Genomic DNA, 26791 nt, shown 5'->3' with positions numbered 1-26791 from the left:
AGTATTAAGTACTTTTTTAACAAACAGTTTTGGATATCCATAAAGCATCATTACAAAATCCAGAGTGACAGCTACTACAGCTTTTATTTCATTGCCACAGCCACACAGATTGTTGCCTCTGTTGAAGGAGACTGAACTCCAACCAGACCAGAAGGAACTCTACCTCCTCAGTGTTATCAGTTATTCATGTCGTAGAATTTCCTTATAGATCCTATTTTCAACTTATTTTTACATCTCAAGAGTGAAAATATGAGAATTGAATGATAAATGATATTGCAGCAAAATACTCTGACTTTTATCATTAAAAATTTCTTAAAAAGGCTTAAAGGCAGCGCTGACTTTAAAGGGCAGTGGATTACTTTGTGACTTTTTTGAGCTGTACATAATGTTATTATGTTATTACCTCGTTAGGGTATCTGCAATCATTAGAGACACACAATCATCCACAACTACCGTGTCTCCTTTAAAGTCTTTTTATTTGTCCTTTTTTTGTTTCTTTCTCTTCTTTTCCTCCTCTTTTGTTGACCTGCAGTCACGTTGTTCCTTCCAGCGGATAAATGACATGAGCGCTGAACTAAGACAGCAGACTACTCTGATATTTACCAGCATGCATCCAGCGGGTTTACTCGTTGGAGGCTTATGAATGTGCAAACAAAAAACACCCTTGAACTCCTTGTTGTACAAAGGTGTTTAACTCAGTAAAGTGCAGTGGGGGATTTGGGAGGTAGCTGCAGCTCTACATAAATGACAGGATCAGAGGTTTGAGCTGCAGGGACGTGCTAAGGATGAATCCCACTTCATATGCCAGGAAGTAAAGGAGAACAGAGACGCTAACGTGGCTTACTCCACTTCAATCTGTAAACTGAGCCAAAATTGCTGCCAAGTGACAATGTGATTGCGCACTCACAACTTACAACTTTTCATTCAGGGAGGGACATCTGAAAAGTATCTTACCTGCTACAGAAAATCAGTTCAAATGGAACAGTTTCTCATTTCACATATTGTCATGTTACTAAGACCTGCCACATGGAGGATATAATGGTAATAATGCATTTATTTATGTAGCACTTACTAAAAAATCCCTCAAGAACACATTGCAGGAATAAAAAAAACTACAACCAGAACACTAAAACAAAAACATAAAAGGAAAACACCTAATGTCTATAACAATGGACATTGAAAAACACAAGACAAATATAAAGCAAGACATTAATCATTATTAATTAAAAGCTGTTCAGAAAAGGTGTATTATAAGATGTAATTTGAATGTTGATAAGTTTGTATAGTTATGCATATGCTTAGGGAGAGGCTCCCAGAGGGAATAGGTGGAGGGTGTCATGGAGAAGACTTTGTCACCGCAGGGCCAACGCTGGGGTCTCTGTGCTAGAGACAGGAAGTTAGCGTCAGAGGGAAGGAGTGTAATGGTGGAATAAGTTGGTGAGGTAGCATGGGGATTGGTTATGTAGGTAAGAAGGAGGATGTGCTAAGAAAAAGCACATCCTCCTTCCAAGAGAACTTCTGGACATCCAGGATCATGTGGTCACAGAAACAAGTGTGTGTGAGTAGGTGATCATTGTATATGCCAGAGGAGGGCTGGGCAATAAGCCAATACCCACATATGCAGCAGTAGACTTGTCAATATCAATTAAATATTATGGACATGAAACAGAATCGTTTCTTTTTTTAACTGAATTTTTAAATACAAATTGTTTCTTTAAATGGATTACTTGTAATCTGTATTTTTGTTTAATTTGGATTTATTTTCTTTATAACTTTCCATATGGAAATGCAGACAAATTAGACTTGTGTGCTGTACTGTAATTTTTATGGTAAAATTCTGGTAACAACAGCTACTGGTAATATACCATTAAGTTTATATTTTCATTTATTTATTTTTACAATAAAATGTCAATATATCATACAGTCCTGCCATGTTTTCCATTTACATAGACTAATCTTTATGATATATGTGTTGTTTTTAGAGTAAGCTGAATAGAAAAGTTAACAGTTCCAAACTGCTAAAGTCAGTTTAGCCGAGATGTTATGCCTCAGGCATAATGACCACATTTACTACAGCAAAACCACATTTTTATTTTTTATTGTACAATATTTTAGGAAATATGTTATTTTATTGTATATTGGGAAATACACTAAATACCTGCAGCTGCCGTTGCCAGATATTTACCGTATTTTGGCAAATACGGTAAAATACTGAAAGTATTGGTTGCCAGAACTTTACCGTATAAAGATGGTAAAGTTCTGGCAAAGACCAGTATTTTACTGTAAATAAGAACTGTTTTTTTTTTTTTTTGTCGTTGTTTTTACAGTGGAGGTGTTAGGATTCAAGTTGGTGTGAGTGCTCCTCCGAATAGACAATCTTCGTGGGAGCGTTCCGGCAGGCTGACGCACCTGAAGCGGATTTCTGAAATCGGCTGCAGGATTCTTAAGAAGCGGTGGAGCAGCCATTCATCGCTCGATGGTCCCACTTGTTGGTCAGAGTCAATCCCAAGGTTTGCCAAGCCTCACGTTGTCTAAGGACTAAGTTAATCTTTATTGTTTTTTCTCAGATTTTGGATGCTCTGCCTGGATCCAGCTAAGTAACCACGCCCACCCGAACACTGACACCGATCGCCCTCCGGACTAAACGCTCTCGTCTGCCGCCTGAGCCCGCAACCTTCTCGGAGCCTTTGCACCAACGGATCCTACCTCCTCCTCGGCAATCCTCCATCACATGATCTTACCTGAGCCGCCCAGCCGCTCCCGAAACCAGAGGACAACTTAGGCTCAACATATTCTATAATAACTGTAAATAAATCTTTGAACCAAAAACCTTCCGGTCTGATGTCTAAACCTGCATGTGGGTAAAGAAACTCAAATCCAGCATGACAGGAGGAGCATGATCAACTCCAACTCCATGATGATAGGCAAACTCCAGGAGGTTCTGATCTGTGCTTGTCTGCTTACTCAGAAGGGCCAACAGTGGTTCTCCAGGACCTGCATAATGTTAGTGTCATGCAAACAGGTTCATAGTCATTTATGACTGATGAGTGAATGCATATAGACTAAATACAACCACAAAGAACAAATGAAGAATGCTGAATAGCAACCACCGGGTTGCTATTCAGGCAACCTATCTGTCACAATCAAGATCTTGTGACAGATAGAGCCCTCTTCATATGGAGTTCTTAATTAATGCTGTTTAGCAATACAAACACCTGAAGTAGCAGACACAGCCACAGTCACCTGGGAAACGAGGCCACTTCCCTCTGGACTGATAAACTGCACCTTTACCGAGATCATTATCCAACATCTTGTTATCTTAATGGGCGTGGGATTGGATAACAGAGCCGCGGCATTGCTATCTTAGGCCTTCTCATTTACAGATTAAAAAACGAAAGTGCGGCCCATTAATTATTCAGCTACAATCCAACTCCTTGTCCACCTGGCCTCCTCCTCTTTCTCGCGCTCTCTCCCACCCTCTCGGTGCTCCTGACATCAGCTGGCGGCCTGCTGCTCTGGGCCCGGCTCTGAGGCCGGGGCCACGCTGTTTTGGGTTGCTTAAGCATTCAGCACAGCCATTGTGGTATGTGCGTGAGTATGCGTGTGTGGGTGTTGGGCGGGGGAGGTTGGTGGTGGATTAGCTTTCGCTCTTAATCGTGTCGACATCTTATCACTGCCGTGGAAAGTGGAGAGGACACTGGAGACCCTGGGGGAAATTAGGGAGGGGGGTTCCAGTAAAACGAGCACAGGTGGAGTGGGGGCCTGAAACAGGAGAGGCGTGTGTGCATGTGTGTGTAAAAGAGGGATGATATTTATCCAGTTTATGCAGTGTAGGCTATTACTTACACCTCAGGTTCACTGGTGAAAAACACCTCAAAGTTCAGCAAAAGGACTCGCAGCATGCGGACGAGAGGGAGGAGAGAGGAGGCACATGCTTCCTGGAACGTCTCCGTTACCTCTGTAGATGTTTATCAGAAAAATGCCACTGGTTGTCGTCACAAGATAATCATCAAAATACATCTCTTTCCAAGATTACATTATTTTTCTATATGAACAGGGAAATTAACTGTTTACAAAAATTTTATTTTTACCTCTATTAGCCTTAAGTGAAACAAGAATCGAACAGGTGAAAACTCAAGAATTAGACTTTTTTTTTCTGTCAGTGAACACAGCATGCTAAGTGATACCTGCCTGCACTGACAACAACACTCTCTGATCTGGAAAAAAACTCAAAAGAAACTATTTTTCATATTAGTAAGGTGTTTGAAAAGAAGCAAAAACATGTGAGAAGTGTTTAGAACCAAACTAAACTTATCTTGACAGAATTCCATTTCATTTTAATAAATCCTATAGTGGTGTAAATTTCTGTACAGCAAAGTGTTACTAATGATGCAAATTAAGGCAACTTATTTACAGACCTCACATTTCAGACTAGCTGTTTAGCTAATTTTTCTGAATTGGAGTCCAGAAATATATACAAATATATTTTTTAATTGGCATATACACATTTGTGACCTGTCAAAGTACTTTCCAGTTTCTCCTTAAAGAACTACTTTATATCATTTAAACCGCTTTTGAAGTATTTTAACAATATTCAGTGAGGAAGGATTTACTGGAAGAAAAAAAATTCGGCATCAGCAGGTTGTTGAAAAGGAAGTCAAAATCTCTATTATCATAATCTAACTATTTTGTGACTACATTTCAAGAAGACTGTGAAAAACGGAGAGAGAGCAGGGTGTTCAGCAGATAAAAAGGCTGAACAGAACACATAAAAGTCTTTTTCATCTTTTTGGCCTTTCAATTTTAATTCTTTATGGGAAATACTTGACTTAGAAATGTTGCACAGCTTTAAATAATCTCACAGTCGTAAATTAATTAAGAAATACGCACAGTTTGTAAGTAATGCTAACCACACCATCCATCCATTCATCCATTGTCTATGCTCCCTTATCTTTACAGGGTCATGGTGGGGTACACCCTAGACCTGGACAGGTCATCACAGGGTAACACAGACATACAGAGGACAAGCAACCATGGACACACACACAGATAATCTGGAGAGACACACACACTCCATGCAGAAAGCTCTTAGGCTGGGATTCAAACCCAGGCCACCTGTGGGACTGGGCAACCATAGATGCTAACACTAGTTTAAATTTTAATTCAGTTCAGCTGATTAATATGGCAGAGATCCACAATCAAACAGCTTACGATGTGAACTTGATTAGTTGCATGTCAGTTTCTTCATTTTACTATAACAGTTCACACAAATCTCAGATTGGCAATCAGCCAGTAAATTGTGATTGGTCCATTTCTAAAATGTTCTAATTTTTACATGCAGAGCCGGGAGAAACCGTACTTAAGTGCTACACATTTTAAATACAACCTCAAGTGAATCAATGGTTAACTCTTATGCAGTGAGAATGATGCATCTCAGAAAATGTAATCAGACCAGACTTACATAGGACTTTTTTACCTTCAGGTAACTTCCACTAAGCATTTATAATGTGCGTCTCATTAAAGCAAACACTTGGCTGGGTATTTCACCCTGAGGCTTCCAAATGAAAGGCGATACTACATCACTGATCCATGGCTGACAACCCTGAAGACGGCCACCAATCTTCTTAGAAGTGTCCGTCTGAGTTAGTTCACCCTGAGGGCAGACTGCGCAATGCTCAGTGATAGTGCAGAAAATGACTGAACAACTATTGGTTATTCAAAAATCTAACATTCACTGTAAGTTGAATGCTCTCTGATTCACTGTGTTCACAGCAAGACAATTCACTTCCATTCACTTCATGCCTGCATCTTTTCCTGTCTCACACACACACCCTCCAAAAACCTCCATAAACCTTCTGATTGTCTCTTCTTTTCCTCCTGCAGTCCCGTATTGCATGTGTCCAATATATCCAGTATACATCTTTTACGCATAGAAACCATTCCAGCCTTATATCACTAAAGCTACCTTGATACAATTGTGCTCATAAGTTTATATACCCTTATTAGAATTCTCAATTTTTGGGGGTAAGTTCAAAGTTCTCTTTTTAAACTGTAATGACTCAGAAAACACCACATTGACCCAGATCAAAAGTTTACATACCCCCAGTTGATCAACAGTTGTCATTATAATTTCAAAAGAGTAAACAGTTGTTTGACAGTAAATGGCTTCATCTAACCACTGACCATGAGAGAGAGAAAAGGTTTTATTTAGATTCTCTGATAAATGGCCAAAACATTTAACGCCCCCACCCCCACCACCACCACAGTATGAGAAAATTTATGAGCACAACTTTATTTCTGTATATATATTAGATTTTTTTTTTGTTCTTGTTCTTTGTACAGTGCCTTCAAATGGCATTAGTCATAAATTGGTGCTATGCAGATAAACTGAATTGGAATGAATCCAAAGAGTAAAATCATTGGGTTACAATCGTTGAATGTTACAACTTTACAGCGAGACAAGGCTTTCATGCTGAATCCTGCATGAACAGACAAACCAGTGAACACTTCATGGACTGAGGATGCCAGGTCTCCTGAAAGAAAAAAGTATATTTTTGAGAACCAAAATGGGGCCAGTGGTGACGGTGAGGTTCACATGCTGTAGCAACAGAACACATGGGACAATTAGACAAAAAGAGGCAGTCGCTGCACAAAGGCCTGCTCTGTTACTGTGGCAAACATGAACCTTAACAGATAAGGCACAAACAGCAGTCAACAGCTACAACTTGGAAAACAAAACAACTCTCTCAGACTTCCAGTCATCTGTTGTGTTCCTCGCTGCAAAAATAATCCCTGAAACCCAGTCAGTCCCAATCTGACCATCCAAGCACCTGAGGAGCCCAGATGGAGCAGCAGATATTGCGGGCCCTGAGCAGTGAATAAGAGGAAAGTAGAAGGGGCAGTGGGACTCACCCCGGCCCGCTCTGAATAGCTGCACACAGAGAACTGGAGACGGAGCGAGAGGCAGAAAGGCAAACAAGAAGAGAATGAGAAGGTTTCAGATCACAACCACAACACAGGTGCTCCACTGTTACACCAATCTTCTCACCATTCAGTAGGTCTTTCTGGCTCAAACTGGACAAGGGTCCCTTGCTCCCCATGGAGATTCTGCTCGATAACAAATCAACAAAAATAGAGACAGTCTGCTTGTTCCCTCTGTAGTCAGACCTGCTACTGACCGACTGGGTGTTTAAAAAGCCTCTTAATGGATCTTACTGCAGCAGCACAATCCCACACTGAAACCGTTCCTTCATTAATCTGAGTTCATTTGATTCAGTAGAGGAATAAAACAAGTCCTGTTAATTTGTTTTTAATGTAGGGTAAACAAAGTTAACCTGCATGTACTCATGTATGATCTTTATTATGATTTTTTTTAATAGTGTGAGAGAAGAAGAAGAGAGGAGAAGGCTGGTCATCCTTTCTTACCTTCCTCCCCCTCATGTCTGTTTCATATTATATTTACAGATTAAAAAAAAAATATTCCTCTTTAGAACAGGTTGTAGGTGACTTTCTTACAGTGGAAGGCTGAAGTTGTCATCCAAAATTAGAAATACTGTATGTAGATATGCAAGTAAACAATTAGTCATCTATATTTTTTTAAAGGCCAAAATTATCTATCTATCTATCTATCTATCTATCTATCTATCTATCTATCTATCTATCTATCTATCTATCTATCTATCTATCTATCTATCTATCTATCTATCTATCTATCTATCTATCTATCTATCTATCTATCTATCTATCTATCTATCTATCTATCTATCTATCTATCTATCTACCTACCTACCTACCTACCTACCTACCTACCTACCTACCTACCTACCTACCCACCCACCCCCCCACCCACCCATCCATCCATCCATCCATCCATCCATCCATCCATCCATCCATCCATCCATCCATCCATCCATCCATCCATCCATCCATCCATCCATCCATCCAACTAACCAACCAATCAACCCATTTATCCTCAGGCGGTGGTGCCAATCTCCAGAGGTCCTGTGGAAAAATGTGCTTTTTAACTCGTTAATATTTCTTTCTTTGCAGTACATCGTGACATTATTTCCACTGCTACTGGACTATACAAAATAAATTCTTTGTTTCTCTAAAATCTAACTGGTAAACCATGAAATGTCTCATTAACATTTATAAAAAACAGAGCAAAACAAGTTGCTCTCAAACAAGTTGGTCTTAAACTAAGTTGCTCTAGAAAGAGCCTCAGATCAGGGGTAAACCAGGGTCTGTGGAGCTACAATAACCAGAAATGGTTGTGTTTGCTTTGATGATTAATGTTAGTTTCCTAGAAACTACTTAAGTGGTTAAGATTTGGGTTATGCCAGTAGTTAGAATATTATCAGACAAATAACAAACACTTTTTATACAGAATTGTGCTTAGTGAAAAGTATATTTTTTACCTTATGAAAGGTTTTATTTGCAAAAGGTACTTTTAATCTGACAAATGAGCCTCATTACAATAAATTTTCTAATTTACTGAGATTTTCTGGTTTGTTACAGTTCTGAATAATTTTCCTGGCACATTTGGAAGAAATATATTCAATAACATGGGAATACTGAGCTTGGATGACTACAAGCTCCAAGTCAGACCAAATATATTTGTTTTCTACTCTGTTTTTCATTGACCTTGTCTGAGTTAAGTAAAGTTGTATGATTTCTTCTGTTCATTCACCAATGAACTGAAATATGAAGTAAGTTCATCAATGAAGCAGCAAACAGTGGACGAAAGAGAGTAGAAGAATATAATTTTGTACTACTCCCCAGCCCTCAGGCTCTGCCACACTGACATTCTATGTTTGATTTTCTTCTGCTACTCCAGGCCTTTTTTGTTGTACGAAGATGACAAATGAAGAGTGCACAGAGGAGAGTCATATGGTGGTAGGATGAGAAAGATGGAGCAACATTTTTCTTTCTCCGCACTAAACTGTCAGCTGAAGCTGACAGAGACAGTGGATCTCTGACATCAGCACTCTGTGCCACCAGCTGGTGGCAGGAAGGAAACAAGGATATGAGGAGGGCACAGGACACGGAGGTTGCTGCATGCGATCACTCAGCCACAAACAAGCACAACACAAGATATTCATTTCTGATTAATGACTAATACTAATAAACTATGAGCTACAGAAGAAACATATTGCAGAAGCAGTCTTGCTATTGCCTCCAAAACATCTTGCATTATTCATTACTCACCAAGTGGAATATATTTTTAGCATTGTTTGTGTGTTAGTCAGCAGGAGACCTAAAACAACACGCAATCTGCAAAATACCCTGTGACAAAGATGGAGGTCAGGTGTGTGTGTTTGGGGGTGGGAAATTTGACATGCTCCTCTTCCAAAGAAAAGATCAAAATGAGACCCAGACTTTGAGATGAACCAGATCTTCACGTACTTTCTGAGCAAACGGACTGGAGTTGGGTTAAAGTGAACTATACTGGTTTGGTGTGAATCCATCCTTAAACTGGGAGCTGTGCCAAAGACAGAGCTGTAGTGAAAATTAATTAGGGGGAGGCTGTGGAAAAACGTTGAAAAAAATTAAAAAGAACCAAACATTAAATAAGAATTTTTCTTCCTCATTCCTCCTAAAATCTCTTATTTTAATCTCACTTTAAAGTGCACAGGCATTTGCAGCCAGTCTGACAAAATGCTCTACAGCCTGTGCAATGCATCATTTAATGGACAGGGTCAAGCTTGAGCGTCCAAAACCCTCCAAGTAAAGGGCCAGTCATGCTCAGACCAAACCAAAACAGTGAAACAATAGAAATGAGTTTCTAAAGCAGCATGAAAAAAATATGTGCACAGCAACTTAATACAGCCGGTGAAGCAATCCGAATAGTTAAACTTCCCCCAGTATTCCATCCCTGTGTGTGGCTTTGGGGAGAAAAGAGGAGCAGACAGCACTGAAAGTTCAGAAACACAACAGTGTATCAGCCAGTGTGAGTGTTCAGAATGCTGCGCTCATTCACAGGGGTTGTGGTCCCTCGCTTGTCAAACCAGTTCCATCAAGCTAATCCCACTGAGTCGACACCTCGGGACCCAACAAGAAGAGAAGAGAGAGGGGAGGAGGATTCACGGCTCAGAGTTTTGTCTTCATGCTTTCAGAGCTGTCAGCGCGAGCGACACGCCCTCCTCTCTGGACATCATATGCAAACGAGTCCCACGGCATCACTACCCATACTGTTCCACTAACAAAGACAGATTTACTGGAGACTTATATCTGCTGTGGTTTCTGTTATTTCTTAATTTAGCAGAGAAGTGCAGCAAAAGCAACGTGAAATTTTGCACCTACAATACAAACATGTCCTGCTTGCTAACTGAAAGGCAAAAGGAATGCTTAGGTTTCCTTTTCTTTCTGCCAGGAGAATTATTATGATGAAATCCATGCTAAGCAGCCGCGGACGGTGCTGCATTTCAAAATATTTTTTGGAGATTCAGCTGCAGCTTGCATTGCTCTCTATAGAAAGTATCCAGACATGAGTTGGGTTTTTCTGTCTGAGGCCCTGTATGCCAATTATTTACTGAGAAAACAGCAGAAGTTTAGTCACTTTACTGTTCAATCTCTGTTCTGGACAGACAGAGATTGAAAGAGGAGCGGCAAAAGCAAATGAGGTGGATTAGCAGGGCTAGCCAACAACTGATGATGTCATCCAGGTCATGCTGCTGTAGAATATCGTCTCTACGTATAAACAGGTTGGGCTCATCATAACAGTCTTTGGGGTTACTGGGGGAAAATGAGAAAAGTTAGAAATGTTCAACTTCTGTTAACTGCTTAAGAAGCAAGTCAGAGGACTTGTAGGAGGTGTTTTCGACAACATGTCAAGATATGTGTGTGTGTGTGTGTGTGTGTGTGTGTGTGGCTCAGTCAGGAGGCTAAAGAGAGAGAGCACCTGATAACAGGAAGGTTGAATGGACAGTTCCACTCTGTTGAAAGAAGTTTGTGGTTTTCCAAGGGAAGTTCTGTCTCTTGTCAGAACTAAGTGTGAGAGCTGGAAACAATTTGAAGTCTGTATTGACTTTGTAAGATTTGCTTGACTTTGGGTCAATACAGATGAGACTGTCATCTTTTGCATATGCATGTGCTTCTGGAGGTCCATATGCCACGGCTCTGTTTTAACAATTCAAATTAGCTCTGTCCAACAAAACACATAAGCTGAGACTGGGCAACACACTAAATGACACTTGCCACAATCAATAAACAGACATTTTTCAGTGCTTATGAGTCTGTTAAAATGCAATGAATTTAGAGAGCAGTTCAGCAGCTCAACCACCCATGATTTCCTTTAGTTGTTCTCAACAGTTGGAGTGACTTTGACAAGAAACACCCAAGGCACACTCACAAATCCATTAGCAGGCCTGTTATTCTTTTGATGTGCTGTTGGTGGCCCTAATTTCCAGGATATCGGGGCTCAGAGTACAAAGCACCCATATCCTGCAAAAAGAGAACTTTGTCTTTTTGCAAAATACCACATTTGTGAGTATATTAAATTTCCCACAAAAAGACAAGGTCTTTTTTGTGGAAAAATTCTGTCAAACCTAGAGAATCAAGAAATCCCATAACCAGAATGAACCAGTGATGTCTGTGTGTGCTTACAAGTTTTCATGCATGTTGCATGTACACATACATGCAACATGTGTATGGTTGCATGTATTTTTGGTTGCATGTAATGACAGAAAAATGTAATGTTTCAATTGCTTATATTTGTTTTTATGATGTAAAACACTTTGAACTGCCTTTGTTGCTGAAATGTGCTATAGAAATAAAATGTGATATGATTTTTATTTGATGTGGATGGTTGATTGATATCATGTTGCTTATTGTATAATGAATTGACTTTTGATTAATATTTTTTTCCTTAAACTTCTCCTTTTCTATCATTTGCAAGATACCACATTTGTGAGTATGTTAAATATATATATATATATATTTGTGAGTATGTTAAATATATATATATATATATATATATATATATATATATATATATATATATATATATATATATATATATATATATATATATTTATATATATATATATATATATATATATATATATATATATATATATATATATATATATATATATTTCTCCAGTTTCTCGTGCTCCTTTTTCCTGATGTTGCAATCACTTGGTATTGCTACATCTACCACAACTGCTTTGCTCTGATGTTTATCCACTACGACAATGTCTGGTTGGTTCGCCATTACCATTTTGTCTGTCTGGATCTGGAAGTCCCACAGGATCTTAGCTCTGGCATTCTCCACCACCTTTGGGGGTGTTTCCCACTTTGATCTCGGGGTTTCCAGTCCATATTCTGCACAGATGTTTCTGTACACTATGCCTGCCACTTGGTTATGTCGCTCCATGTACGCTTTCCCTGCCAGTATCTTGCACCCTGCTGTGATGTGCTGGACTGTCTCAGGGGCCTCCTTGCACAACCTACACCTTGGGTCTTGTCTGGTGTGGTAGATCTGGGCCTCTATTGCTCTGGTGTTTAGGGCCTGTTCCTGGGCGGCCAGGATGAGGGCCTCTGTGCTGTCCTTGAGTCCAGCTTTTTCCAGCCATTGGTAGGATTTACTGATATCAGCCACTTGGGTTATTTGCTGGTGGTACATCCCATGTAGGGGCTTGTCCTCCCATGATGGTATCTCTGGCACCTCAACCTCTGTTCCCTGTTGTCTGAGACATTCACTGAGCACATTGTCTGTTGAGGCTTTGTCCCTGATGTATTTATGGATCTTAGTTGTTTCGTCCTGGACAGTGGTTCTCACACTCACTAGTCCTCTGCCTCCGTCCTTGCGGCTCGTGTACAGTCTCAGGGTGCTGGATTTGGGATGGAACCCTCCATGCATGGTTAGTAGCTTTCTAGTCTTAATATCTGTGGCTTTTATCTCCTCCTTTGGCCAGCTGATTATTCCAGCAGGGTATCTGATTACTGGCAGGGCATAGCTGTTTATCGCACGGATTTTGTTCTTGCCATTGAGCTGGCTTCTCAGGACTTGCCTTATTCGTTGGAGGTATTTAGCTGTGGCTCCTTTCCTTGTGGCCTCATCGAGGTTGCCATTTGCTTGTGGTATACCTAGGTACTTGTAACTGTCCTCTATGTCTGCTATTGTTCCTTGTGGGAGTGAGACTCCTTCTGTGCGGATCACCTTCCCCCTCTTTGTGACCAGCCGACCACATTTCTCTAGTCCGAATGACATCCCAATATCCATGCTGTAGATCCTGGTGGTGTGGATCAGTGAGTCGATGTCTCGCTCATACTTGGCGTACAGCTTGATGTCATCCATGAAGAGAAGATGACTGATATTGGCCCCATTTTTCAGTCGGTATCCGTAGCCAGTCTTGTTGATAATTTGGCTGAGGGGGTTCAGGCCTATGCAGAACAGTAGCGGGGACAGAGCATCTCCTTGGTGTATGCCACATTTGATGGACACTTGTGCAAGTGGTTTGCAGTTAGCTTCAAAGGTGGTTTTCCACAGCCTCATCGAGTTTGCAAATGAAGGCTCTCAGAGTCCTGTTGACGTTATACATCTCTAAGCATTCAATGATCCAAGTATGACAAGTATTGAGTCATAGGCTTTCTTGTAATCAATCCAAGCCATGCACAGGTTGGTGTGTTGGGTTTTGCAGTCTCGGGCAACTGTGTGGTCTATGAGGAGTTGGTGTTTGGCTCCTCTACTATTTACTCCGATACCCTTCTGTGCCGTGCTCATGTGTTTCTCCATGTGTTTGTTTAATGCTATAATGCCTGACATGAGCTTCCAGGTTGTGGAGAGGCAGGTTATTGGTCGGTAGTTTAGTGGGACTGGATCCTTTGTTGGATCCTTCTGGATTAGGATTGTCCGCTCTTCAGTTAACCATTCAGGGTGAGTGGAAGTTGTAATTTACAAGATTTAATAAATGTGTCCTATATTTTTGCAACTGTTTAATCTTCCATATTCTGCCATCAATAAATCTGATATATCTCAGCATCACAGGAGTAACAGTTTTTATGACAAACGATTCTTGGTTTTGTGATCTTAAATAAATCAAAAAACAAAATCAATTCAAAGATATCTTGACAATACATTTATATCACAAACACATTCTGTATTGTTCATCACAGAAAGTTTACTTTGGTACTTGTACTTCTGGTAATTTAGCAGCTCATCATAAGGTAACAACAACAGAAAATGTAGCAGATCAGCCATCACTGCTCAACCAAGACTCTGGATTTATATAGCAGATAAATGAACACATACTTTATTGATCAAGAAGAAAATCTTGTGGCAATTTGTTGCTCCCATTCGTATAAACATTAACATGAAAAACTCACTAGGTAAAACAAGTATTAAAAACAATAACGCTGCAATAAAAGAAGAGATCATCAGGCAGTACAGGAGAATGATCAAAAGTCCTCTGAACGTCTGGGCAGAAATATCCCTTAAACAAGGAAGTAAATCCCATCTCATTATTGGGAGGAACAATAAACAGAAAAATCTCTTAAGAGCAATTTTTATAATTTTATTAAGGGGTTGGGAGTCGGCAAAGTTACAGTAAAATGTAACATAAAATGTGGTTTAAAAACTTTTCAAATCACATCCCAGCTATAGGACCAAAAATCACTAGTAATACACGTCAAACAAGTTTTTCTCAGTAAGCTAACTGTTGAGAAGTAAAATGCTTTGTGTCACTGTTAATGAGTAACTCCTCTTAAGAAAAGAGAATAGAATGGGAGAAAATCCCTGTTAGTGTATCTTCACAATGTTTTCTTAACATTTATTCAATGGTATTATCACAAATAATACAGTTTTGATATTTTATTAAAGCTTGTGGTCATTTTTATGGCTTGAACAAGCAATAGAACTTGTTCAAAGTTGAATGAGTGAGTGACTGAGTGAATATCAATAGAGCTTAAAATATGAAATTGTTTAAATATGAGAAGGATTTAAGATAAAACATAAATACGTGGATCCTTGGAGCAGAAGACTTCCCTCATTCAAGTGATTCAAAACATTTTAGAAAAAACTGAAGTGGCTCTTTGCCTGACCTTCCAGAATTAATTTACTGTACATGATGTAATGTTTGAACACTGATCAGTGGAGGAGTTTATTCCACAGCTTGGCAGATATCACTATGTGTCTGAGCTTTCTTCAGCAAGTCCTCCACTTGCACACAGATGACTTTAGTCTATTTCTGGCTTTAATTGGCACATTCGCCGGGGAGTAAAATGCTCCTCTTGTTGTGTAAAAGCCTACAGCTGTATGGGATGCTCAACAGAACGGCCTCAGCCCTGGCACAACACACAACATTGGCTTTACCAGGGAGACACAGAGATGAAAACATTATCATTTTTGCAACAGAATGTCACATAAATCAAATCCAAGATATTTTATGACTGTTTTTTTCCACATCAGCATCATCCAGCAGTATGTTTGTTTCATCAGAAACTTTCCATTAGATGAACTGGATTCGCTATCTGCCATAAAATGGACTCGACCACAGTCATGTAATAATTATGTACACATCTGTACAGAATGTGTCCAGCATGCTATTTGTCACTGACCCTGAACACTTCTGCGAGGTCAGAGGTCATGGCAGACCTTTGTGATTGATGCTAGCTTCTAATGGAACACCAAGAGCTTCGTTTGACCCAGGGAGTGACGAGTAAGTAGATCACCACCTCCCCCTGGGCCAAAACCTCCAGAGGATTCCTGATATTCTTTTGTTTCACTTACACACATCTGAGTCCAACTGCACAGGAGAACAGCAGCAGCCAACCATCCAGGAACTAATTCCTGGAATACACCACTTACTTCATGTACACACAAAGCTGACATGTTGCCTTACCATACTTATCATCCTTTTTTATCATCCTTCTGTGAAAAATCCCAATAAAATGTGAAGTTGTTTTTGTAATTTGACAAAATGTGACAAGGTCAAGTTGTATGAATATTTTTTTAACAGCATGTTTAAATGAACAGCTTTCTTGCAACAGCTACTGAAAGTAGGAGTAGATTGGTAAATGATGACAAGGAACTGCAGTGGGGGATGGGACTAAAGTATCAAAATTAATCAGATTTTCTCAGTCAAATTTAAAAGAAAAGCAAGCCATCCCTAAAATTAAGAACCACGTAAACAGATTTGTCAATAAAGACCCTGTCTTATGCCTGCACATTTAAGAAAGTTTAATTGTTAGGACCAAAAGTAATAATTATATGCTTTTTTTTAAAGATTAAATCTCATGTTATTTGAGAGATGTGGTAGATCGCAGGGCGAGTCAGATGTAAACTGAGAATGCTGGTTTGTGGTCACCAATGTTCATTCGTTATACCGTTTACAACTCTTCTTCGGCATTTACACAGAGAAGTATAATGAACTCAGCAGATGCTCAGTTCCAACAGCTGTTTGCTGATTGCTGCTGGCTAGTCTGAAGAAGTTTAGTGAAGAAGGGAGAGGGGAGCAGCTGGAAAGACCTAGATTCAGACCTGAAGAGGAGTTTTGTGGAAATATGCAGAACTTTGTGAAAGGAAGTGCTTATGTAATTCTGAATGGTTGCCATGGAAAACTCAAGAATTCCTCAAACATGCGTCAAAGAATAAAAGTAAGACTCCAGGTGTGTTTATGATGAGGGGATAACATCAGGACTTCTTATGGAGTCCTCACAACCAAGTATTTGTTGGAAAAATAAGCCTTAGATGTTATGAGCAGGTTTCACAAAACCGTTTGGGTTAAAATCAAGCGACAACTTTACAGCTCTTAATGTCCATGGTATGTCAGTGTGGTAATGAAAAGACATCACAGAATACACAACTTGTTGATGTGTGTTGCAGCAGGCCAGTCCTACCTTGCAGCCCTCACACGCACTGACTCCATAGTGATATCCAGAGGATTTGTCCTGGCAGACGAAACAGGGCTTGTAGACTCTGGGCGGAGGCGGCGGCGATGGTGGGCTGGGGACCAACTCCTCAGAACTGGTGCTCTGCGTTTCAATGGCTGCAGGGAGAGCAAACGAAAGGAGGATGAAAAGAACTCTGCTCAAATGACTAAATAACTCAGTTAGGGTTCTAGAAACCAAAAACGAACCTTTTCATTTTCAACCTGAAGGCAAAACAAAACTTTTTTGACAAAATTTCTTCTTCTTATACAACACAATTGGAATGAAAAATAAATTCTCTGTGAAATATTTTAGAAAATGTGTCGTGCAGCACTTGTTAGGACATCTTTACAGTTCATCTGTGGATTGACTACATTGCTCAAGTGTGCTCTTGTCCCGGTAAATTGTATTTTTTTATGTGAAGACATGAAAAAGGCTGTTATGCTTTCTCGAGTGTTAGTAGTTCTACTCCACTGAAGTGTACAGTTATGGGACTTGGAATAGTCTAAGCACTAAAACTAACTTGTAGCTTTCAAGTTATTTTATTTCTGAAACAATACTAGTGGGCACATCAGGACCACATGATTTCATGTATGGACTTTTGAATATCTCCTACATGCCACCACATCTAAATAAATAAATTTCTTATGGTTGATTTGATCATCTTTAAAGAATAGCAGTGAAAATGTTCTGAAATCGGTTTCAATATTTCTTCAAACTACCCTGACCTAAAGTATCACTTAGTTAGAGAGTATTTGTTAAAACTGTCACTGTGTCAAGAAAATCAAAGATCACGCTGTCAATCAAGGTTGTGCACCCCAGGCCCTCTCTCTCTTACTCACTGCTATGCTACAGTGTCTTCCTAACAAATACTTAGGCTAGACAGAATAGTAACTGATGATGGTGGATGAACAGTTTTCCTGTTTCCCGGCCTTAAGCAACACGTACACTATGACTACGACCTTCCTCCTAGCTCTGACCGGGAGCGATGCGTTTCTTCAGACAGGACTGGGAGCACAGGGAGGAGGTGGAGGACTCAATCTTTTAGATTACTGGTCTCATAACATACTGTCATAATGTCAGTTTAACAAAAATATGGAACAATATATATATATATTTTAGTAAAGCTACATACAGCACCTTTACTAAAATCAGGCTCTAGCAGGAGCTCTGGTTGAATGCTGGAACTTCTTTAGCAGGAACACCCTGCTAAAGTTATTGAAAGCAACAATAATTCTATTGTTGTTTTCATCAAAATCTCTTTGAGAAAGTTTTCTTTACATTTTTATGTGAACAGATGTCAGCATATAGTTTCTGAGTGTAAACAGACATTACATAAATAGTATCAGTCAACCAAGTTTATATGTGTATCTTATTTAATCGAGAAAGAAGTTCAAAATGCTTTAATCATAAAAACACAAAATGCAGTCATCCAACACACAACCAACAACTTATTACTGAATCTAAACAAGGAGAGGACTCTGTGCTGCATGTACAGTCTGACACCAAGCCCAGTGAATAAAGCAGATTGAAGTAAATTTATAATTAGCACTAAAAATTTGTAGAGATCTCTCCATTCAAACGCAACCTTTCAGTCTTCCAAGCACCTCTGAATAAATTACATTCTTCCATACTTCCGAGTGAACCCAGTCACTGATGATAAGGAAGAAACTTTTAGAATTAGTGCATATTTTTCCCAACATGGACTCATCTGTTAATATAACCTGATCTCCACCAGCATTCACTCTGTGTGTGTCAAATGTACAACTTTGGAACAAGTGAAGCTCTAAAAAGTCAGCAGCGTATCAGTGTAACTGTGAGTCTAAATTCTGTCCTATGGTAAAATACTGAGAAGTAAGTTAACTACTGTGGTTAAATGGAGTGAAATGACACCTAAGTCTTTCTTAACACTTGCTTTGAGAGAAGTTGGAGCTGCAGGGTCAGATTGATGACATTTTTCTGAAGCAGTTGCAGAAAAAACAAAGTGTTTTAGCAGACTTTCAGAAAACAGACACAGTGGAGAGAAGAATTTTACAAATTTGCTGCTCTGAGTGATACAGAGCAGCAAATTTGTGATACAAACCTGAGAATAAATATTTTCAGAATTACATAATGGGCATAATACATTGTTTCAAAAACTGTCCTGTGACATTCAGATGAAAACAGACTGATGTTAGTTTACTGTCACATATGGGCCGTGCATTCACCCTCTGTATGCCAGGATTAAATGATTATCATCAATGTTATTTTTAATAATAAGCCATTTGATGATTGGTAATAGCCAAAAAGCAGCTAAAGACAACACAAGTGAATACTGCCTAACAATGTTCAGCTAGCTAAAACACGTGAGCACCAGAGGAATGGTCCAAAAACCTTGTTGATGTCAGTGAACAGAACAAAATGGATGAACTTGTTCCCAATGGTAGAAAGGCACTATTCAACTAGATCAAGTAACTGCCAGGCTATGCAGAATAACATCTCTGACTTCACTGCATGCAGGGCCTTTAACCTCAATACCATACCAGGTACAAATTATGTCAGTTAAGAACAGGAGATTGAGGCAAGAATTCACATAAACTCCTAGAACTAACAATCAGGATGCATTCACACAGCCCTGTTTGGTCCGCTATAAACAATCTATAATAGTCTGGTTTGCTTGAGGAGGTGTGAATGCATAATAAAAGTCTGATTCTGATACTGAACTGATACTCCATATGTGAACGCCAAGCAGACTGGAGACTTCTGAGGTTTGAGACTTCTGGATCATTTCCTTCAGTGGTGACCACAGGCGAGAGGGAAGCAGGTTTTTCAAAGGGTTTAGTTTGTTTGACACAGTGCAGTATGAAAACAAACCCCAGCAGCTGAAAATTTAACAAAAGTTGCAATTTTGGTTGCCAGTTGAACCTAGTCTGCTGGAATATCAGGCGGAAAACATCCTTAAGATTGTTAAAAGGTAGACCTATTCTAATGAATCTCTATTTCAACTGTAACATCCAGATGGGGTACACAATGAAAAATCGTGAATCCATTCTGCATCAACAGTCCAGGCCGCTGTTGGTGGTGTTCTGATCTGGAGAAACTTAAGAAGTCTGCAGAGCTTTACCATATTCTGACTGGCTGACAGAAAAACAGCCATTCAGACCTTCCACCCAGTCAACCACAAAGTATACAGTTAGGGCCAGAAATATTTGGACAGTAACACAATTTTCGTGAGTTGGGCTCTGCATGCCACCGCATTGGATTTGAAATGAAACCGCTACAACAAAATTCAAGTGCAGATTGTAACGTTTAATTTAAAGGGTTGAACAAAAATATCTGATAGAAAATGTAGGAATTGTACACATTTGTTTTACAAACACTCCACATTTTAGGAGCTCAAAAGTAATTGGACATATAAACATAACCCAAACAAAAAAGTTTTTCTCAATATTTTGTTGCGAATCCTTTGGAGGCAATCACTGCCTTAAGTCTGGAACCCATGGACATCACCAAACGCTGGGTTTCCTCCTTCTTACTGCTTTGCCAGGCCTTTACAGCCGCAGCCTTCAGGTCTTGCTTGTTAGTGGGTCTTTCCGTCTGAAGTCTGGATTTGAGCAAGTGAAATGCATGCTCAATTGGGTTAAGATCTGGTGATTGACTTGGCCATTGCAGAATATCCCACCTTTTTGCTCTCATGAACTCCTGGGTAGCTTTGGCTGTATGCTTGGGGTCATTATCCATCTGTACTGTGAAGCGCCGTCCGATCAACTTTGCAGCATTTGGCTGAATCTGGGCTGACAGTATATCCCGGTACACTTCAGAATTCATCCGGCTACTCTTGTCTGCTGTTATGTCATCAATAAACACAAGTGACCCAGTGCCATTGAAAGCCATGCATGCCCATGCCATCACGTTGCCTCCACCATGTTTTACAGAGGATGTGGTGTGCCTTGGATCATGTGCCGTTCCCTTTCTTCTCCAAACTTTTTTCTTCCCATCATTCTGGTACAGGTTGATCTTTGTCTCATCTGTCCATAGAATACTTTTCCAGAACTGGGCTGGCTTCTTGAGGTGTTTTTGGGCAAATTTAACTCTGGCCTGTCTATTTTTGGAATTGATGAATGGTTTGCATCTACATGTGAACCCTTTGTATTTGCTTTCATGGAGTCTTCTCTTTACTGTTGACTTAGAGACAGATACACCTACTTCCCTGAGAGTGTTCTGGACTTCAGTTGATGTTGTGAACGGGTTCTTCTTCACCAAAGAAAGTATGTGGTGATCATCCACCACCGTTGTCTTCCGTGGACGCCCAGGCCTTTTTGAGTTCCCAAGCTCACCAGTCAATTCCTTTTTCCTCAGAATGTACCAGACTGTTGATTTTGCTACTCCAAGCATGTCTGCTATCTCTCTGATGGATTTTTTCTTTTTTTTCAGCCTCAGGATGTTCTGCTTCACGTCAATGAGAGTTCCTTTGACCGCATGTTGTCTGGTCACAGCAACAGCTTCCAAATGCAAAACCACACCTGGAAACAACCCCAGACCTTTTAACTACTTACTTGATTACAGGTTAACGAGGAAAGGCCTTCTGAGTTACTTGCAGCCTTTAGAGTCCATTGTCCAATTACTTTTGGTCCCTAGAAAAAGAGGAGGCTCTGCATTACAGAGCTATGATTCCTGAACCCTTTCTCCGATTTGGATGTGGAAACTCTCATATTGCAGCTGGGAGTGTGCACTTTCAGCCCATACTATATATAAATTGTATTTCTGAACATATTTTTGTCAACAGCTAAAATAACAAAACCTGTGTCACTGTCCAAATATTTCTGGCCCTAACTGTAGCTACATAAAAAATAGCAGTGTTTCCCAATCCTGGTACTCAAGGCACACTGCCCTGTACGTTTTAAATGTTTCCCTGCTTTAGCACATCTGATTTCAACTGATGGCTGACAATGAACTGTACTTTTACTGAACCAACCACTGCGTCCCTCCTGCCATGCTGAAGTCTTGCCTGCACTAAAATCTGAGAGTAGGCCTTGCATATTCACAGCTCGAGTAACTAATGTACAACCCTCTAGGTCTGAGTGTCTACTTTGACCAGCTGACACCAAACTTCTCTCAGATCTTCAACTTTGCTCTGGAACTGTCAGAGGTTCCCTCTTCTGAACCTGGAGTGTTCCACCATCACCCCAGTCCAAGAAACAAGAATAAGAATAACTGGATTAAAGGCCTACAGGCCTGGTACTCTGACAGCTGTGGTCATGAGATCGTTTCAGGGACTGAAGTTAAAGTATCAGACACCACAGCTCCCCTGCTGGACACCATGCAGTAAACAGGTGAGCAGATGATGTAGTCAGGGGCGTGCGGTAGGATCCTGTTTGTCAATCATCTGCTCCAGCTGACAGTTGTGTTCGAACAGTTACCAGCTTTGGCTAAGTAACTGTAAGTCTTCTTTAAAATGCTGAACAAAGTTTCCGTGAGACTTAAAAGCAATAAATTTGCTCAAAATAATCAAAAACTTTTGGGGTAAATGTTTACCCAGGAAGTACAAAACTACTTGTGTAGTCCCGTAGTGTATAATTGTCCCACAGTCCTACTGTCCCCAGAGTAAGAAAATGAAACAAAAATCAAATCAGACACTTCACTTGGAACCCATGCCAAAGCAAAACATACACACTACCACATGAAAAGACAAATTTCTAACCATCAAGCCATTGTGCAAGTGTGTTTTAAAATGAAAATTGGGTAAAGTGCAGGTTAATGCACACACAAATGGTCTAAAAAGGCACAACTTAATTGTTTTGCATTCACACACTACCTCTTGTTAAGCAATCATCTGATCAAGCAGAAGATAGAAAAGTGTAAGCTCTTCACAAACTCAGATCCAAAGCTTATCTCCTTTCAGACATGTAAATGTAACAGGGTATGAACATATGGTGGTGATGATAAATGGCTAACAGCACACATCAGCAATATGCATTAGCCTTCACCAGGTGGTGCAGGCACTTTAACATACATCCAGAGGAAAAATACTTTTGGCTCCTGATATTCCTCTGGTGCATTTGTAACGGGTGGGTGGTTTCACGCTGACGAGAGGCAGGGTAACAATAAAACCAGGCTGCCTATTTGAAGCTGATGGCTGCCTCTAAAAGGCAGCATGGCCACCTGCAGACAGATGGGTCACACAAGTGTGTTGCAGCACCTTGTGTGTTTGGACATGCGTATGCAGGTATGCGTGTGCGTGCAGGTGTGTGTGTGTGGGTGTGAGGGCGCGTGTGTGGGTGTGAGGGTGCGTGTGTGGGTGTGAGGGCGTGTGTGTGTATATGGTCATTGGGTACCTGCATGGGCTATCTCAGGTGAAGGGAGCCTTTTTTCCATTTTCTGGGTGATTAAACTTTGAGTTGACTTCGCTGCATGTTAACACACAGAAAGCTGTATCAGACAAAGAAAGACTGGTGACAGACAAGCATGAGCAACTAGTCTGGCTTTTTTTTTTTTTTGGGAGCAGGAAGAGAAAAATGTGTGGCTGCAGCGGTTCCTGAACTCGTAGCCTCTGGATGAACCTTCTGGTGGGGTCGGACAGGAAAGCACACACTCCCTGCCAGAGACTAGAGATTGGTCAATCCTGATTGGTCAATCCACTGGAACACCAGCGGCTTGGTGATCCACTGCAGACATCGGAATTTGTGGTGCATATTTGGCAGTCAAAAGGATGTGAACCATCTTTCATTTCAGATGTTTGACATATTGGGGTATAATAAAATGTTCCAGTCATTGCCAGGCTCCAAAATGATGTAAAGCTAACCTCAATGATGCAAGAACACACACCAGATTCCTCTTAGAGGACATTTCACTAAACATATTTCATCTCTATAAAGCAGGCATTTGGGCAGCTGGCTGGTCGAGTGGATACAAACGCTGGAGAAGGAACTGGTGATATTCATCAAGCTGGGAAGACTAATACAACTATTCATCAATATTGAAGTCTGCAACTCTCCAGTGAGAAAGATTGTGGACAATTAAAAAACATTTAAGACATCTGCCAATCTTTCCAGGAAATCCTGTGAGAGCAATGTGCCCAACAGTTTAACATCTTCAGGAGTGAATGATGTGATTTGTTGACAGAGCCAACAAATTGATGTTCTATGATAATTAATAAATAATCAGAGAAGTTCTGCCCATCACACTGTAACAGGACGGCTCACTGTCAGCTGATGGCAATGATGGTCAGACAATAGTGTGACAACCCATCCACAGCACGTCACTGCAGATTGTGGAAGTACACTAAATTGGTACAACAAAACAAAAATATAAAAAAACAAGCTTACAATTAATGAGCCACATTTTCATACTACATGAGGGATTGAATTGAGTTTCATGAGGGAATAGGAAAAATTTAGTTTAAACTTTAGTCAACAAACTCCTGTGGATCTTTTTATTACAATTTTGCGGTTATTATACTCTTGAAAAGTCAATGACAGCAGTGAGAGAAGAGCTGTAGCACGATTCTCTACCAATGTAGGAATAATCTGCAGAGCAGCAGCATCTACACTTGCCGTGGGCCAAGACACCATGACTTTAAAAAAGCCACAGTTACAAATTCCTGAATGGAAACTGTTGGGACCAGCCATGAAGGACTGAAATAAATACAGAGAAAGAGACTGGAATAGAAACTATAAATCCCAGAATGCACTGCATGAACCCACTTTCAGTTTCGTGGACAAAGTGTTGGAGTGTCACATGACACGGTTAACAAAACAGGCCTCCTTGCCCACTTTCTGATTTGTATTACATTTTCAAAGAAAAACTGGATCCGTAGTAGGTATTCTGTTTACTCCAGTGGGCGGATGAACTTATTTGAAGCTCTGCAGAAAGACTCTTTAAATGTTAGAGTCTGGCTCTGATCCTGTCATTAATCCATTGCTGCTGCCATTGTTCTGAGAGAAGCACCGCAGCACTACACACCTCCAACACTTCCCCTGCAAGAGCCCCTCTTGCTGCGTTTGGCCCGTGCTGGAGAGCGGCCCTGGAGCTAAGAGAAGACAAATCTCTGCCCTCTGCTAGAAGAGCGGCAGCCGCAGCTGGTTTCCCCTGTGATTTATTCAACCGGCAAACATTGTGAAGGCTCCCATTTTTTCTATCCACTGCAATAAACTTTCCACTGACAGTCTGATAGCTTTTCCTTTTTTCCTGTACTCTCGATTCACTAAATTACATAAAATAGTTTCAACACTAACATGCATAAAAGTTGTCGGTTATCCTACCCTGTCCTCTCTTTGTCCTCTGTGTGCTTCTACTGTATCTCGTTCTCCAAGTCAGAAAACCAGTGACATGTAAAGCTGTGCCCAAATGCTCCACATGACCAACAGATGGCAAAGAACCTGAAGCAAAGTCTGTCACTGCACACAGTCAATTTAACACAACGACGCCACTTCGCAAATTAGGACAAAGCTGCTCTTCTGCTGCAGATAATGGCGAGACAAGTGTGCTTTTAATCCAACACTGGCTTTAATTGAAATAAAAAAGAAATTCAAAGGAATTATAAATCACATGATTGAGTTAAACCTGACAAATTAACAGTTTGCCAGAAGCAGGAGAGAAAAAAGGAGGGTGTGCATGGATGGGGAGGGTGGAAATTGGGGGAGGGGAGATGGTGAAAAGAGGAAGGGAGGCCTTTTGTGAAGCTCCTCAGTGTATCGGTTTATTTGGTTTGTGTTGAGTTTAGGTAATATGAGTGTGAACTGGTGGGCATAGCCAGAGAGGCTTAGAGGATTATTACTCCCAGTCAGTGTACCTCATTCTCCTTGTCGCTGATACTTGGTTCAGTTTACAAGTGTCTTCTCTGCAGGAGCGCTGCTCACATCCAGCAGTCACAAAGGAAACGGTCAAAGTTCATCCGAAGCACACCAAATTACAAACAACTTTACTCCGCAAACACATTTCACAGAAAGAAAGGATTTGACATTCAAGCACACGGAAATAATGAAGAGCTATGAATCATTTGACTTCATGTAATGAGGGGTCAAAAATTGGGGCAAAGAGAAAATCTGGTTTAATTCAGATTAGTTTACTGAAGAAACACTAATTCACAGAAAAAAGTGGGTTCAATTTACTTCCAATTATACATAAATACACAATCAAATTCATACTATTATGACTAGAATCAGTGACACTAAGCTGACTGTAAATGCAACAAATAACAGAATAATTTAGTTAATAATCCAAACATTTGATCAATGTAAGGAAGCTGAGACACTCACATTAAGTCATTGACAGCAATCCTTCCACCAGAGTGAGCATAGAGTGACAGTGGTCACGAACTACAGTACTTCTTAACAGGAAGCAAGAACCATTTTGATTGGGTCAATAATATCTTGTCATAATCTATGTTTGTCAATCAATTTTTTAAAATGATAAATAATGACATTTTCAATGTGCTTTTAATTTTCATTTGGTTTCAACACGTTGAACAGACAATCAACATAGTGCCATTCGACATCCATAGAGACGAAATCCACTAACTGGCCTCAGTAACAGCAAATAAACAATAAAATTGAACGATTGCCCTTGAATTATGAATGATTCACCGACTGTCTCACAACTTCCTCCTGGTCTGGATGGACCAGAATTGGTTTTCATGTTGTCTTGGAATCTGGAATTACAAGCTTCATATAACATTTTAATAACAGGGAACATTTCTCCAATTGAAGGAATCATTATGCTCTGAATGAGAGATTACCTAATCCCTGGCAGTCTTTGCTTCAGCAGGAAGAAATCGTACAGCGGTGGTCATACTGCTTCAAACCTCCCTGCCCATAACTCTTCGACATGCTGCTAGCGCCTGGACAGCGAGAGGCATTGACTTCAGATCAGAGAATGTACTCAGATGGGATTTTCTTTTTCTTTTTTTTGATTGATTGATTGGTTGATTGATTGATTGATTGAT

At 40.2% G+C, this 26791-nt stretch overlaps 1 protein-coding gene across 2 annotated transcripts in view; it reads right to left on the bottom strand.

The window, feature by feature from the left end:
* LOC129376287 (retinoic acid receptor beta-like) overlaps positions 1-26791 on the bottom strand; it is a 100388-nt gene that overhangs the window by 33609 nt on the left and 39988 nt on the right. For both annotated transcript variants that reach the window (XM_055055870.1, XM_055055871.1), the window contains exon 2: positions 16840-16988. In XM_055055870.1, coding sequence (XP_054911845.1) covers positions 16840-16988 — 149 coding nt within the window. The remainder of the gene's footprint in view (positions 1-16839; positions 16989-26791) is intronic.

This window comes from Poeciliopsis prolifica, unplaced genomic scaffold (assembly GCF_027474105.1).
Source record: "Poeciliopsis prolifica strain line A6 unplaced genomic scaffold, Auburn_PproV2 SCAFFOLD043, whole genome shotgun sequence".
Lineage (NCBI taxonomy): Eukaryota > Metazoa > Chordata > Actinopteri > Cyprinodontiformes > Poeciliidae > Poeciliopsis > Poeciliopsis prolifica.
This window is presented reverse-complemented; position numbering and strand designations above follow the sequence as displayed.